We start from the raw sequence: 17,090 nt of genomic DNA, 5'->3' as shown, positions 1-17,090 counted from the left end.
GTTTTGCAGAAGCATTTGCAACACCTGGCATCTACACAACATTCTGAGTGATATTTACCTTACTGCTTCAATAAATCAGCCATGAGATTACATGAGAAAAAGTTGACAAAAACTGAAACCAAACCCCGTAATTTGTGTACATCCTACCTTTCTTTTGCGCAGTTTCACTTGATTGTCTGTAGATTCATGGGTGGACAGATTATCCTTCAAATGTAAATATTGCGTGCCTTCCACTGGACTGATATTTGTAAGGCATTTTTTTTCAGGAACCACTTGAGGTTCTGTGTAACCACTTTCATCCAGTCCATTTTCCATTGACATTATATGGGAACTGAGAGGAGATTGCATAAGGTAGTTGCTGGAGTCTGCTTTTGAGAATGGTTGTCTACCACTGCCAGTATACAGACCAGGAGAAAACTCACCCTGGACCACGTTATAGTCAGCCTTTTCATGCCTATCTTTAGGAGCATCACATTTCCTACGCTGTTGTGCAATTACAGCAGTATGAAGCAGCTGTTTCTCAGGCATAATTTCCTTCACATTTAGAGAACTGGAGAGATTTTCTCTTGGGGCATCTATTACTTCATTTAAGCCTTTATAATTACAAAGCTCCAGGGTTTTCCCAATACTGCCACAAATGTCCTCTTCTTCCTTCTCTTCGTTGGGGACTGTGTCATAGTCAAGTTCATCAATATCTCCTATTGTTTCAGAAATGTTAGATTCCCTGTTTGTTTTAATCATTGCTACCATATTTGTTAAGGAGCCTGCTCCTCCTAAACTCTGCTCTTCATCTGTTAGTTTCCTTCCAATAGTGAACTGGTGGTTAACTTTATCCAAACAGAGGTTTGAAACATCGTCATCATCACCATCAGAAATATGGACCAAAGTTTCTGTGCTGGCCTCCAAAGAAAGAAAATGCTCCTCATCCTCATGGTTATCATTTTCATCCACCTCTTTTGAAATGTTGCTAAGCAGCTTTGCAGGGAAGCCAATCAGTTCTCCACCATGACAGCAGTCTGGTAAAGAAGCACATTTTTCTTTCCGGTCCACATTCAAAACTTCATCTTTTTCCATACTTTCTTGAAAGTTATCAGCTACAAGTCCATGATGACATGCTGTATTATACTCAACAGAATTAAAAGGCAAGCCCATCCACTGGGTCACATGTTCTTCCCAGCTTCTCTTTCTGATTGCTAGAGACATGTCATAACAGTTCAGCAACAGGCTGCAAGGTACATTCTATACAGGACCAGAGGAGATGTCATGACTGCAATGAATTCCAGAGGGAGAGAGAGTTTCATCATTTTAACATCTGTAAGAAATGAGAGAGATTGGGTTATTGATTCAACTCTAAGAAAGACCCAAGAGTAGGAACAGTTGAAACAAAAATGTAAAAGCAAAGATAAGAGCATGGGGTTGGAAGGGAGGAATTTAAAAGGATGTTTTGTGAAATAGCTTTAATAGTTATCATACAAACTTGATGGCAGCTATGATTTAGCATGGCTTACTTTCTGATTACTCTCCAATATCAAGCAAACAGAAATGGTATAAACAAGCTAATAGACAGGCAACTGGCTTCATGGGCCAGATTTTCACAATGAGTCTCTCTTCACTATTTCCGTCATAAGATATCCATTTCCATGGTTACAAAATGTATTAAATCTTGTGACTCCTGGAACACAAAGTAAGTTTGCATTTCTTCTTCATGAAAAGAAACCCATTTAGTGCAGACCTCCAGTTACTGTCTGAAGACTTGGATCTGAAGTTGATGATTATTCAGAATTTCACAAATGTTATAAACCTCTTTATTGTGCTGCTAAATTTCAGCCCAATCCTGCAGCCATTTACTTGTTGTCATTCTTATTAATATGAGTAGTTTAATTGGTTCCAATGAGACTAGTTACAGTAGTAAGTATTACATCCAGAAGAGTTTTCAGGATTGGGCCCTTAAAGGGGCAAAAACTTCAATAATCAGGGAAAACTTATTTAACTTTCTGGCATATTTCTCACTTCAAGTAGCTCTAGAATTTGAAGGAAAATGTGGTTTATTAGTGGCCATATACCAGATCAAGCCATAATCTGTCATTGTCATTCACATGAATGAATCCTTAAGTCCCACAACTTTAACTGGGCTCTGTGCAGGGAGAGAGATCATTTGTGTGCATCATACTGAAAGATCAGGGCCTTAGTCATTAAAGCGCTCTGCTATTTTAATGAGCATTTGCTTAAATTTTAACTAAGACATCTTTTACAAGTCCCCTAAAGCTCTAGTAGTTGGATTGTGTCCCTTACCCATGTTGGTGTGTACTTACTCAGTTAAGTAACCCCACTGAGATCAGTAAGGTTACTCTCACGAGTGCAAGTAAGGGTTCCCCAATTGGTCCTTGTATCTGATAAGTTTAGATGGCAACATACGTACATTCATCTATTCGCTTTGACATTTAAACATATGAACCATTGGGCAAAGGAAATATGTTACAGCTATTTAAATTATGCATATAATACAAGATGGAGCAACGAGTTCTTTATCAAATAATGAAACAAAATGACTGGGCTGTAAAACATTGCAGGTTCAAGGAGCAAACACTTCTACTTTTCACTCCCTACATAAGAACTGTCAGCACTTAGCACGAATCTGCTTATTGATTTCACCAATAAAGAAGATTAACTACCGAGTTTGTTCTGGGTCATTTCAGTCCACTACAGCAAGCTCCGATTGCCCACAAGGCTGTCCTGACAAATCACATGCCTGAAGGTATAAAAGTAAGCTGTTTGAAAGAAATGCAGAATTATGACTGTGCAGATGAGTCTCTGTAAATTATGCCCTGACAAAGTGACTTTTAGAATGGACTTGTGCACACCCTGAGATCTTCAACTTTTTTTTAGGATGGCAAGCTTCATTTCATGTTTTCCAACTTTGTGGAAGTTTGTACTTAAAAGGAAAATATAGTCATAGGGTAACAGAATTCTGGCACAAGTGAATAGCGTGTGGGAGGCGGAGGAAGATGGAAAGAACATACAGCCAGGCAAGTCCCTCTCCTCCCCTAAAAAATGCACAGCCCCAAAACTATTTTCACAGGCAAAATTTGGTAGTAAGAGGATGATTCTGCTTTGAGAGTCTCTTTTCCTTCTTGTGAAACACTTTTCATGTGAGCATTCCAATGTATTTTAGAAAAAAAAATTAGTGCTACAACATCTGTTTTATTTTCATCAATGCAGGTGGGTAAATTGAAGGTCCAAAAAGGTTATGCAGTTTTCCCATGGTCACACAGGGAGTTTGTAGCATAATCAAGAAGAGAATCGAGGAGACCTGAGTGTATAGCACCAGGCTATACAATCTCCAAAGGACATTTATACATGTCATCCTAGGCATTTGTTTGGTTGACAGTCTGAAAAATGCCAGCATTCTAAGGGTTAACGGGTGTGTGTTACTCCCATTGCTGTTAAATGGAGTTACATGTGTGCAGCGAGGGCAGAACAGATCCCTTACTGTTTTTCATTTTTGGATGTGGTGGGTTATATTTCATGGGGGATGAAAAACAAATAAATCTCACTTTAGGAACCCTTCTGTTTTACTTGTGCTATCACAGTCGCGTTGGCTGTCTAATGGATAGCAGACAAAATGATTAAATAAGATAATATCAAATGTTTTGCTTGAAATTCAAGACAAATAAATATATGACAAGGACACTTTCATTGTTTCCTAAAATATGAGATTACAGTAACGTGGAGTGTGAAGATTTACCACACAAATCTAGCTAGAGCACTAAGCTTACTAGTTAGGGAGGCCCTTCCATGTCCTCCTCACAGAGCAGTGACCCGTAGATCAGTGGAAGCCCAGTTGCGCCATCGTCTACCAAAATAGACCTATGGAGCCTGCTAGGAATTCCTTCTCTCTCTAATCCCCTCTGTACTGTATGGGGAGGAATTATTCTACTCTTATTTCTTACCCTCATCTTCAGAGAGCTCCCCTCCACCCTCGTCTACCTTCTCCCCCACTGGTACTTTCCAAACACTGCACCCCCAACATTTGCGAGGAGGGCGACATGATCCCAGCATCCCATTTCCTGTCTGGGCACTATATGGGACAGAAAACCGCCAACCTGTGGCCAGGCCAGGATCTTCCATTCTCTCTCTTCCCCTCCCCACCCCCCTGCCTCGTGCTTCCAGAATCAACACATCAAAGGAGAGATTTAGATAGACAGCAATACAAGTCAAAGAGTGATTCCCCCACCATCTCAACAATGGAAATCACTTATGTCTTGCTCAGGCTATAGATGGGATACATTTTGTACAATAGGATAGACTGTTTTTTTTTATTCTACAACACACCAATAAAAGAGTCATATTAGACATGCACACGTAGGAGATCAACCAAAAATATGTATTTTGGTAGTTTTGTTTCACCTTCATTTGCGTGTTGTCCCCACCCAGCAAACAGTATTTAAGAAAGTGAATGGGGCTGGTATTAAGACAGAAGGTTGCTTACAAACAGTTCAACTTAAAACTTAGCTCCCTGCTCAGCTCATTACATTTCTCCCTCTTTCTCTCTCTTGCTTCAAAGAAATACTCTGCCTTTTAAATTTTGTTCAGTTTTTTTGTAAACAAATGTTTCTATGCCTAAATTAATTACACTCAATTGGATGTGCCATAATATAGTACTTTTCTTAATCAGTCATTTCTGATGTACCCTGACTGCCATGCAAACATTTGTGAGAAACTAGAAAATTAATTTGTTACATGCATATTTCTTTATTAAAGCAATACAAAGCAGGCAAATTGCTTTAACTTGCTGCCAATTGTTAACACATCAACTTAGTTGTATTATATTGCTAAACCCAAAAGAAAGAATATAAAACTGTTTTCAATAGTGAACATTATACTATATACCCATAACAGGGGGGCTAACTCCAAAATACTAACATTGTTACCAATAATACCCATTGGTGATATAGAAAACAAAACAACAAAACCCCACAGAATTCTTCAGTGTCCTGGCAATATTGCTAGATTGCTGACCAGCGCATTGGAACAGAGCAGAGCCTGAATCAGTGAGCCTTTCTGGTTTTAGTTGATCCCAGTGCGTGCTAGGATTGGACTTTGAGGATTAAAATCACTATTTATAGAACCCTGCAATGCAGAAATTAGTGAATATTTTATAGGTGACTATCACATCTGTTCTTCCATTTAAAGAGCTCCCAGTATCCTGGGATACACCAGACATACAGCAATATATATGTTGACTGACCGGTGTTATTTGCAGGTGCAAGCTAAACTGATATAAACCAAGTTTAAACCACCATAAGAGTATGCACACATAAAATTGCATTGGTTTAACATCACACCTTTAGTTAAACTAGTACAACGTTGTGTATACACCAGCCCCTACTCTCACCAGAAAGTTATATTAGAAGTTGAAGTTACAATTTTCTTACTCTGTTCCTCTATAAGAAAAGTCATAATTGAGCTATACATTTTCTTTCATGACAGAAACAAAAATAAAATCTGTCACTTACAGTAAACATAGATCATATAGGACTTGGTTAACAAAAACTCTATAATTTCTAACAAAGTTTTTACAGGAAGTTAGTATTTTCTAACAAAAATCAGACAAGAAGGTAATTAATCCATGAGACCATACGCTAATAGAAGCCTTTAACAAACTACCCAAGGCCTCATCCCTTGTGACTTTGTAAGGATTTCCTTTTTCTAGAGGGAATCAGTTTTGTTATCCCACAGGAAGTCATTATGTATCCTCTTTTATACATTTTGACATATATCAGAATACACCCATTATATTTTACTAGCTCTCAGTGAAAAATATAGTACTGTTAAGATTGTTTAAAACTTTTATGCAAAAGATACTTAACATATTACAGAAAGTGAGTCTAACTGTAATCAGGCTGTCCAACAATATTCAAAAAACCTCAGAAATTAGATGTATCAAACTATGAAGTAAGCTCGGCAAATGGTTCATGCAGACAAATCCAAAGTCTTGGAAACCAATACTGTTTGCATAAACTGACCAAGATAGGATTCCAAACTTTCGCAATACATCTTGATTTATCTTTAGAAAACAACAAACATTAACGAGTTGCTTAATTTTATAATGATTTGTTCCCCTTCGAAATATACAAAGGGAGCTTGAAATAATAGCTAACTGGTGATCATACAATATTTCTTTTTTTAATTTTTAATCTGATTTATTTCCTGAGTTAGAGAAACAGCCTCCCCTCAAGGAGAAGGGTAGGGAAAAGACAGGATCCATAGTCAAAGTGAACTATTTCCACACTCCCCAGACTTATTTAACATCTCTGTGGGAATGTCTACACTGCAGATAGGAGTGTGCTTGAAGTAGTGCGCTAAAATAGCAGTGTACCTGGGGGTAGCACAGGCAATGGCTTGAGCTAGCTGCCCTAGAACGTACCCAGAGGGTACAGGTGGGTTTGTACTCAAACAGCTAATCAGAGCTGTTGCCTGTGCTACCCCTAGCTACATTATTTTTAGGGTGCTCTCTTGAGCAGAGCTAGCATGAATTTGTCTACCCAAGCTCATCTTTTCGTTGTACTCTTTGTATGATCTAATATTGACAGCTAGTCAATAAAACAGAAAAAAAACATTAAAATTATACATTTGAAATAATCTGGGCCTCTGAATGTGTGAATGTTCAGCTTTGAATGCCTCATAGATGTCACTTATTTGTGTGACTTTCCAAGTAATAAATTGTCTACCTAAACAGAGTGCCATACATATTATCGAATAGCAGCAGCTATCTTAAATTAGTATTTTTCCTCTAGGGGAAAACAACAAAAACCAACAGTTGGCTTAGTCCTGATGCCACTGAAGTCAGGCACTTTTGCCATTGATTTTCATAGAAGCAGAATCAGGCTCAAGATGAATTATATGAAGGTGTGTCTACACTTTGAGCGGGGGACATGATTCCTAGCTCAAGACAACTTTATCAGAACTAGCATGAGTGAGTGTTGCTGCAGCATCATGGGTGAAATGGACAGGTTAGCCTCCATGAGTATGAGCTCTCTGAGACCACTGGTATGTGCTCGGGTGGCTAGCCCTTCCTGCTGCTCATGTGGATGTGGCTACACTCTATTTTTAGCACGCTAGCTCAATCAGTGCTAGCTAGCATGGGTATGTTTCCTTGAGCTGAGATCCATCTCACCATCTTTTCCCCCCAGCTCAGAGTGTAGATGTACCCTAAGTATCTATTTAAAACTTCCAAACACATCTGGGGTACCCAAGATGATCATTCTTAACCTGTGGTGGAGTTAATAGAAAAACTAATCAATGTATTCAGAATGGAAACAAACAAACAAACAAACCCCCCAAACCTGCAGTGTAAAGACCAAGTTTTCTAGCTATAGATGGTTGTCATATTGAAACCAATTTAATTTTGCTTGACTTTATTTCCAACGCCTACCAGATTGAAGCTTCCAATAGAAGGGAAGGAGTGAGACAATTTAAAGAAAAAATGCTATAGGCTATGGTCCTGTTCGAGCCACTGCTGACAATGGTTGTCAGCAACAAGTCCCACTGCTGAATCGGTGATGAAAATAGTTTAACTGCCAGTGTAGATGGGACAAAAAACACCATTACAGAAACGTGACAGATTTGATTGAACAAGGTCTCAATTACACATTTATACATAATATAGTGTTGAAAACAGATTTTATCCCATGTACACTAGTCGTTAAACTCTTTTTCAACACAGTTAAATGGAATTGACTGCTGAATACCACTGTCAGCAATGGCTTTGTTTCCTAGTGGACATGAGGTTTAAGGAGAAAAGGTACAGGCTGCCAGTAAAAGCGTGATAGGAATTCCCATTTGGGTGCAACTGAAAATATCCTGAGAGGAAACTGGGCAAGTGCATCTGGAATATCGCTTAGGATGCAATTGCAACAAGCCATGAGAATGGCAACTGGAACTGGCCTTTTGAAGAGACTAGAGAGCAGTGAGGCTCTTATATTACATACAGATTACTTTGTAGTGGCAATACCATGTAGGAGGACTTGAAGGGAGGTAAAGCTTTCATTCTATGATACGCTCTAATCAGCTGGATAGACTGCTGACAAATATATGCAGAGATTGTGCAACTACTGTATTTTAGACATATTTTCTCCAAAGCAGCTGGGTGATAAGTGAGAGATACCAGTTTCATAAAATGCGATTCCATTTTACATATGTTCTTATACCATGCTCATCACCGTAGTAACTGAGCACCTTCCAATAGTGGTTAACACCTGTCATGTGTGGTTTGTTCTCTCACTCATACTGTTCCCAAGGGAAGAACTGTGTCTGCAGAACTGGTCTGCAGTGGAGGGCTTTGTTTTGGTAGGGTTCTGTTCTTGGGGGTGGAGGGTGTTTTGCTTTTTAAATTAACACACCACTATGTGTTTATGTTATCAAAGGCAGGTAGAAGTAGTGGAAGGTGGTGAGGTTTATCCATGTCCTTGGATCCAGTGGGAGTTAGTTCCACATTTCCAGATTGGCCTCCCAGAATTTTTTTTCCATTGCACAGATGAGCTTTTCCTTTATAGTTTCATTGTGCCTAAAGGCAGTGGTTGATAACTTGGTTTCTTATCCCAAAGCTTCAGGAGATCTTTTCAGTATCTTGGGCTCAGGCCAGTCAGCATATTGACGAAAAGGACCCAAACCTTGAACTTGACTCAGCATTCTGTGGGAAGCCAGTGGAGAGAATAGTTCTGATGTTCTTGCAGTAGCCTGTGTTGCTGAGGGAAGTGCCATAGCCTTCTGTAATTGTTGTAGTTTCCTAAGGGCTGATGGCTTTGTGCCTAGGTATACTGCATTGCTGTAGTTCAGGTGGGAGGTGACAAAGATATCTAATAACTGAGCACATGTCATCTGTTAGGAAGGGACAGAGTTTCATAGCCAACTAAGATGGTTGAAAACTTTGCTCTCCGATGCTTCAGACCTACAAATTGGTCAATTCAACTAAAGAAGACTGCGTCAAACTTTTCAAAAAGTGTTTACTCTCCCTGTGGGTAACTGTACCTTTAAGAAGCTCCTGTTCTGTAATGCAGAGCTTCATGAACCAGATCTCTGCCCAGAACCTTTCCTCTGAGGGATCATTGAATGTCACACTGATCACCAGCCTGGCCTCAGTCTTGCTTGGGTTCAGCTTCATCCAGCTGTTCTTCATACATGAGCTGATCTCATCCAAGCATGGGGCCATCTTGGTGGCACTTGTGTGGTCATATGTGGTGAAGGGTAGGTAAAGCTGTGTGTCATCTGTAAATTGCTGGTACCTGAGTCCATGTTGTCTGACTAGTTCATCTGGTGGCAGTCTGTAGATGTTGAAAAGAACCAGAGGGAGAGAACTGATCTCAGTGGGACTCTTCAAGTGAAGGGTCTAGTAGTGGAGGCATGGTTTCCATCAATTCTTTTTAGGTGTGTCCCTTCCAGAAGGACTCAAACCATTCTAGTGCATTCCCTTGGACTCCTGCAACTTTTCTTAGGTGAGGCAGCATTGTCTCATGTTAGACAGTGCCAAATATTCAGAGAGATCTAGGAGGATGAGAATGGGTTGACTGCAAGGGATCATCATCCATCAGTGCCACTAAAAGCTATTTCCATCCCATATCCTGGCCTGAATTCAGATTGTGCCAGGGCTAGAACATTAGTTGAGCTTTTCGGCCTTTGACTAGCTTTCTGTGAGCTTGCTCAGGAACAGAAGCTTTAATCCGGGGTGGTAGTTGGCCTCTGCCCCAAGGAGCTGACAGTCTAGATAGATAAGACCAGGGGTTCTCAAACTGGGAGTTGGGACCCCTCAGGGGGTTATGAGGCTATTACATGGGGGGTCGTGAGCTGTCAGCCTCCACCCCAAATCCCGATTTGCCTCCAGCATTTATAATGGTGTTAAATATATAAAATGTGTTTTTAATTTATAAGGGGGTCGCACTCAGAAGCTTGCTATGTGAAAGGGGTCGCCTGTAAAAAAAGTTTGAGAACCCCTGGATAAGACAAAAAAAGGATTGGACTGGAAACAGAGATGCAAATAGATAACCAGGATCATATATGAAGTTCAAATCATGATCCAAGTTTTTCCATTGTTCAAAGATCTAGTTTGGTCCCCATTTTGATTTTTTTTTTAAAAAGAGATAATAAAATAAGATGACAAACCCTTAGAAGAGCAAAAGACAAAAAAAAAAAAAAAAAAAGAAGAGAAAAAAAAAGAACTGGAGACAGCAGTACATTAAAGAGATTATTTGAACCAGCTTTTAAAGATACATATTGCCTAAGGCTTTGTTTTTGTGTTTATGTTCAGTGGTTGATGCACAATCTGCCAAATGTAAAACAATAGGCACTTCCAAATTCAATGTAAGAGGTTTTCCTCATTCAAGAAAACATAATTATCATAATATTGGATTATATCGCCTCTACCACAGGATTACACTTCAAATACATAGTTCCTAAAAACATCATCAACAGCAGCAAGTAACAACTGGAGATAAACTAAACTCACAATAATCAACATATAACAAATACATTCACAATTTTATGAGAATTAAAAACCATATTTTCAGACTAGTCATAGTCTTACTATTAATTTACACCTGGAATTTTGCATGCATGTGATGTTGGGGTACAACTTTGGATCATGGTTTTGCATATTGCAAAATGTTTGGATTTGAAAGTGGATCTAACCATTCAACTTATTTGTAAATAACATTTTGCAACTGAAAATCTGAGTTCTACAGCCTCCAGTCATTTGCTCACAGAAAATTGAGGGAGCTAGCAAGTAAAAAATTGTTTTATTGATGTAGAAGCCACACTATTTGGGAATCCTTTCTCCATCATGGATCAGTATAGAACCCTGTAATGAACACATATTAAAGTGCTTTCAAATTGACTGATTGGAAAAGTTGACTAATTAATATAATTGATCCAAACTATACTCTTTAACGTACCCTGCAACAGAACGTACTCTGCCCCCACCTTCCCCCCCAAATAAAAGGACACAAACTGCAAATCAAAAATAATCATAATTTCTTTGAACTTTTTTTTCCCATTAATATAATGATCATATAAGATGGAACCAGGATGACTAAAATTCAGAGGAGGATATTCTAAAATATACCTTTTAGAGAAAAGAGTAAGCTTTTTAACAAATCATGCAAATTTTTTTTCAGATAGCATTCCAGGAATGATAGTTTTCACAAAAGTCATGTTAAGAGTAGAAAAAAAAAATACCTTGCAACATTAAACCTAGCATTTCTGACATTTTAAATGTAACCCTTCTGCCCATCTAAGTTGGCAGCAACTATCTAGGGGTTCCGTTTCAATAACGCAATGCAAAACCGGCTCGAGCCCCCACCCAGTGACCTGGGACAATTACATACCACCCCCTGGGCGCCTCTAAGAGGCAATACTTCCCTTCTCGCAAGCATGGAGTCTGAGTGTAGCAGAAAATGTTTAATAACATGAGGTAAACGACATCAGCATTAAATTGGAAAAACACCACAAACAGGATTCATAACACAAATCATGAGCAAAAGACCCACCCCAGCAAATTGGGCTGTGTCCTTTCCCTTTGGTTCTTGAATCCGGGAACCCAAAAATCACCCAGAGTCCTCAAAGTCCAACACCCCCAAAGTCTCTTGGGTCCAGCAACCACCCAAAGTCCCAAAAGTCCAACAGCCCCCAAAGTCTCAGTCCCTGGTCAGTACAGCCCCAGAGTAAAAGGGGGGCACTCAGGGTGTTAAGGGTCACCTTACGTGATCCGAGGCCGTCTGGCCGTCTCTCCGTGGGGCTCCGCCACGGCCTTCACCACGAGCCAGTCCACCTCCTGCCGTCCCAAGAACTGCTCTGTTCTACTAGCTGCTCCGCTCCGCTCACCAACCTGTGAGCTGCTCCAGCCGTCCCCGCAAACAGCTCCGCTCACCGTTCCTTGGGCCACTACAACCATCCCTGCAAGGCTCCACGCCGCTTGCTACTCCTCCCGCCATCCCCGCAAACTGCTCTGCTAGCCACTTAGCAATATAGCTTTAGGCTCCCCCACTAGTTAACACAGCACTCAGTGATCTCAGCTCTTAATAACTTTACCTCTTTTGTGATTCCAGCTTATAGTAGGGGAGCCCCAGTGCTGGTGCACCATTGGCCCAAAGTGAATTCAGCTCAGCAGTCTGTAACTAGACTCCTAATGGAATCAAAGTTAGCTCTGACATTCAACAGTGGAGAGAAAAAGTAGTGGAATTGGTGTTTCAAGCCCTCAAAGGGGTGTCATGCCATCAGGTAAAATACCTGTCCCCATCCTCTCTCAATTCACTGCGTTGTGGAACCCATGTCCCTTGTCTAGCAAGTGCTACTTAGGTGATGGTGAGACACTCTGTCATAAAACAGTTTCATTGTCCTTGATTCACATAATCAGGGTAACAACACTTTATTCCTCCTGCCCCAATAACAGAGAAACTGGGGATCCCACCCCATCCAAAGTATCCACTATCAGTTGCTGTTGTCTCATGCCAGGCGGGGGGTGTGCCTATGCAAACAAGATCAGCCCCTGGAATTCTTTTCCACACTCACCATAATTCACCATCAGATGTCAGGGTAGAGCTCATCCTGACTCTGCTTACATAAATAAAAAATATAATAACTGAAAATACTGAAAAATCAAAATGGTGATGATTATTTTATTTGTTTATGTTTATAGAAAGGCTAAGGTCAACACCTAGCTGCATGTTCTAGGAACCTACTATAAATCCCCTGTCCCTTCAGACAATTCTCTCCAATTTTCATATGTCTGGGCGAAAAATAATCCTGGCTTAATGTCCTGAAGGTCAATAGAATTTAGGCCAAAATCTACTAACTTGTCCACTCATGTGGATCCTTACTGGAGATTAATCAGGCTCCACACAGGTATAGGAGTTCACCTGCACAGAACAGCTTGCAGGATTGGGGCCTTAGTTTTTCTGTGGTGTAGGATGCATCTGTTCTGTTCTCAGATGCACTCTTTGTCACCACTTATGCACGTGCTTAACTTTACGTACAATTAGTCCTACTGTTCCATGTGTGGCTATTCATGTGCATGAAGTTAAACTCATGGGTAAGTGTTTGCAAAATGACCAGATTACATCCTCTTTTTTCAGGTACAGTAGAGTTATACAAAATTTTCCAATCTATCTTTTGTTTTAAAGAAATATAGTTGTGTTGGCAACTGGAATTAAATGTATTAATTTCCCTTGGATGGTGATACATGAGCAGAGTATTTGTGATTTTTAGCTTTGTTTTGGAACTAAAACTTACAAAGTATAATAGCTAGAAAATGTTAGGGTATAAACATAAATGGAGTACTGGAGAGATGATTTGTTTTAAGGATTTCTTCCACTTAAGAAAAAGTGGCCAGTTATTAACTTTGCTTCATTTTGCTCATAGAAAACCCTCACAGCTAAAATGACAAACCTGGCATTCTGGTTTTCAGATGTACAGTTTTGTTTTCTCATGGATGGCACAACGCAGCCCCAGAAGATGCTGAGTGCCTTCTATTACTATTGAAGTAAATGAAATCTTTGCAAAATGTGCTCAGCACCACGCAAGATTGCTCCATCAGAAAAGGAGCATTCTTTTTATCCTTTGCTGGGCTCTCGTCTCTTCATTTGGACTAATGCGTACAGTTAAGCATGTGTATAAATGCTGGCAGGTTCAAAACTGGGGGAGGGGGTGCTTGGCTCTGAAGAGAATACAGCATGGAGCATTTTTGCAAAACCATTAAGACTGAGAATCACCAGTTATATCAGGTCCCTGCTCAGAATCCTGAGGAGTCATATGAAAAGCCTGTCTCCTCATGCTGCTTCCTGGCCTTCTGTTCTGCATGGCAACAAGCTTCATTGCCATTAGTTTCCCCAATATGGCTATGGCAATGAAGGTCTCTGGGTCACAAAAGGGGAAGATATTGTCAATAGGGCCAGCAATAATTTTCACATTAGTTTCTACCCAAACATCCATGGAATCCTGACAGGATGCTACAATATCTAGCAGCTATTCTCAGTTTGTTCTCCTTCGGACCAACACTTCCCATTATCCACAGAGCAGTAACCCTGCAGGCATTCATACTGAAGGGTATCCTCTGTCTTAGAGGGATGGGGAAGCATGGGATATAAACCATTGCTCCTTTCCATTGTGGTATTTGGGCCCCTTCTGCTCCTTTGCTCCCCTTCATGCCACACTGCAATGAGAAACTTCTGGATCATTATTCTTAAAACAATACTTGGTAAAAACACAGTTAAAACTTTTTTTCAGCTCTCCCCAACATATTTGAAGTGATGACTCATGTTTAGTTACCTAATTGGCCAATAACTGTATAGAATCTTAATGACGCACAGAAGCGACAAAGAATGTCTCATATTACTTCTATGCAATAGCTGTCATTCTGGATATATTGAGAGACAAAGGGATATTTATGGTTTAGTTTGCCAAATACATTTCCAATGTGCATAACACCGTAATAATTAAATAACCTACTATATAGAGAGTACTGCCAACTATGTTTATGCCATATAAATTAAAGATATGCTAAATTTTCTTCTAAATAGCTCAAAAAGATTCTTGCTACTTTTATTGATAATATTAAACATTAAGATTTTAATGAGATTCAGTTCAGTTTACTATGATCAATATATATTTACTGTTTTTTGCTTTCTTCCTTCTAAAATGCATGAATAGCATTCCACACGACAAAACAGTTATCTAGCTGCATTCGGTTATTTTTAATTCTGCCATCTTGATTGATGAAACCTAGTTAACACCAGATCTGTCAGGAAATATGCCCTAATATTTCACATTTAGAATTTACACTTTTAAGAATATGTATTTTTAAGACATGAACTATAACTAAGGTAGCTCTGGGAAAAACCACTAGAGACAAAACCAACAGAGGTATAAATGATATTCCTACCAAAAGGTTTGCTTCTGAGAATTAGTACCAAGGAAAAAAGCCTAGCCCTAAATGCCCTTCCTGTTGGCAAATGAGGTTAAAAAAAGAAAAGAAAAAGAAATCATTCACACTTCTAGTTTTCCTATTTTATGACCATTAAAAAAAATGCAAACAAAACCATGCAACAATTTATAATTGAATGTAAAAAATCAGGTTTAGCATATCATTCTGATTTTTTATAGACAGAAATATAAAACACATGCAGATTTTGTTTTAGATTTGTCAAAGTTTGATAAAGTCTACCGCTTAATGTGATTTTTTTTATCACCTCCAGTTATATTCTTGATATCGTAAATGTAGACAGCTCCACTGCAGGATACTGACATTCAGTTTAAGCAGTTACAGAAAATGTCTTGATTTTTCAAATCAGCTTTATTTATTTATCTAAACACAAAGTATAAAAGATTCCAAGACTGCCTTACCTATATGAAGAGAAGGTGGAAATCACAGACATTACCTCGCTAAAAACTTTGGCCACAAAAACAAAACAACCCCCCCCCCAAAATCACTCAGTCCCAGTTAGTTTCTGCTAGCATAAAAGTTCAGATTTCGTTGCTGAGATCACTGCTCTATTCTAAGCAGTTATGCTCAATGTGTGATTCTAACAAAAACACCCTCTGCAGCTGGAGGGAGCCTTAACTAAGCAGAATTCTGTCAAGCTTTTCCCAGTGACTTCTGTCTACTAAATTCAGACTGATGTTTTGTGAAAGGGGCCTCAACAACCAGGCCCAGATTGCCTGAAAAGTATTTCCTGCCTTTGAATAGTATGCATATGTGAAAGAAGGACTGCATGGGGGGGGCAGGGGGTAGGGAAATAAAAAGACGACAAGACTGAACATTTCAAGTCATTTGAGTTAGCCAACTCGACTGAGACAACTCTGTCAAACTATTAAAAGATTTATGATGCACTTAGAGAATTTAGAAGTATTTTCCATTCCACAATGGTTTATGAAAAATGTATTCTGTAACTGAAACATACATATGCGACTCCACAATTGTCCCTAAACTTAGGAGAACATCTTTGAATGTTTCAGATCTTTGGGATTCAGAGCAAGAAATGGGCAAAAAGCAGGCTGGCTTTTACAAAGCTTCTAGTGCAATTTTGACTGTTAAAACCACAGAATTAAATAGATAAAAATCTATACATGTAAACTGCAAACACATTTCTACCAATTAAATTAGTTTGAATCACGAGAAATGAATGATTGTCATTACAGTTTAAAAGTAGTTATAGCACAAGCAATGGCATATTCCGCTTTACCTCTACTGGGAATCCTCCAGAGTCACACAAATCCAGCTCTGCAAAAGCACAAGGACAGACTCCATCTTGATCATATTAGCATTTTGCTGACATAAAACACTTGTAACTATTTCTTTCCAGTTTGATAGGGTGCCTGAATCACATCTCTAGAGAAACCCACAGCATCTACAGCCTTCGTTCTATACAAATTTTGTGAAACTATCATCTGTTTATCTTTCCTGCTTTCTTCTGCGTCCTCTGAATGATTTCCTCTTAGTTGCTCCAGCCTGGGAACTTGGATTACCATTTGGTTTTGATTAAAACCAGACAGACAGCTCTGTAGAAGTTGGAGAGCAAGCTAATGGAAATCACTAGTATGGCTTTAATTAAATGTATCAATTAATAATAAATGTTAACTATTCATATAACAAATGCCACACACACACACACACAAATAGTGCTCCAAGACCGCAAGGGTAATTTTTATGTGAAATAGTGCAAAATTTCCCACACCTTTCTGTCATATATTTTAACCCGGTAACAAGAATCATAGAGAGATGCCGCCCTTATAGGATGCCAACAGCAGGATAGAGCCAAGTTAAGTGGTTTCCTTTTGTTTAGTAAAAAGGAAAGAAGTGTCGCTGCTGACTTTAATTATCTTTTTATGCAGAGGCCACACAGTTTGCCTTTGGTTGATTCATTTATGGTCCGTTCAAACCTATTTTACAGTTATTTCTTAGATTAAATGAGTAGTACTATTACTGATAAGATTAACTGGAACTTTGGGTCTTTTTTTGTGAAGCTAAGCAAGGAGATAGAGGAGGAAACATGGCAATAACTTCAAAGTTACATCATGAAACTTAATACATCATAAAATGTAGT

General features: G+C 39.2%; 1 protein-coding gene across 2 annotated transcripts in view; it reads right to left on the bottom strand.

Annotated features, from left to right (window-relative positions):
- The window catches only part of LOC117877620 (rho GTPase-activating protein 7-like), a 218,399-nt gene extending 201,906 nt beyond the window's left edge, over nucleotides 1-16,493 (bottom strand). For both annotated transcript variants that reach the window (XM_034770862.1, XM_034770863.1), the window contains exons 1-2: nucleotides 16,230-16,493; nucleotides 148-1,312 (exon numbers count right to left, since the gene is read on the bottom strand). In XM_034770862.1, the coding sequence (XP_034626753.1) occupies nucleotides 148-1,203 (1,056 nt within the window). In that variant the 5' untranslated portion in view covers nucleotides 1,204-1,312; nucleotides 16,230-16,493. The remainder of the gene's footprint in view (nucleotides 1-147; nucleotides 1,313-16,229) is intronic.
- Nucleotides 16,494-17,090: the final 597 nt, after the last annotated feature.

Source organism: Trachemys scripta, chromosome 5 (assembly GCF_013100865.1).
Source record: "Trachemys scripta elegans isolate TJP31775 chromosome 5, CAS_Tse_1.0, whole genome shotgun sequence".
Classification (NCBI taxonomy): Eukaryota; Metazoa; Chordata; order Testudines; family Emydidae; genus Trachemys; species Trachemys scripta.
This window is presented reverse-complemented; position numbering and strand designations above follow the sequence as displayed.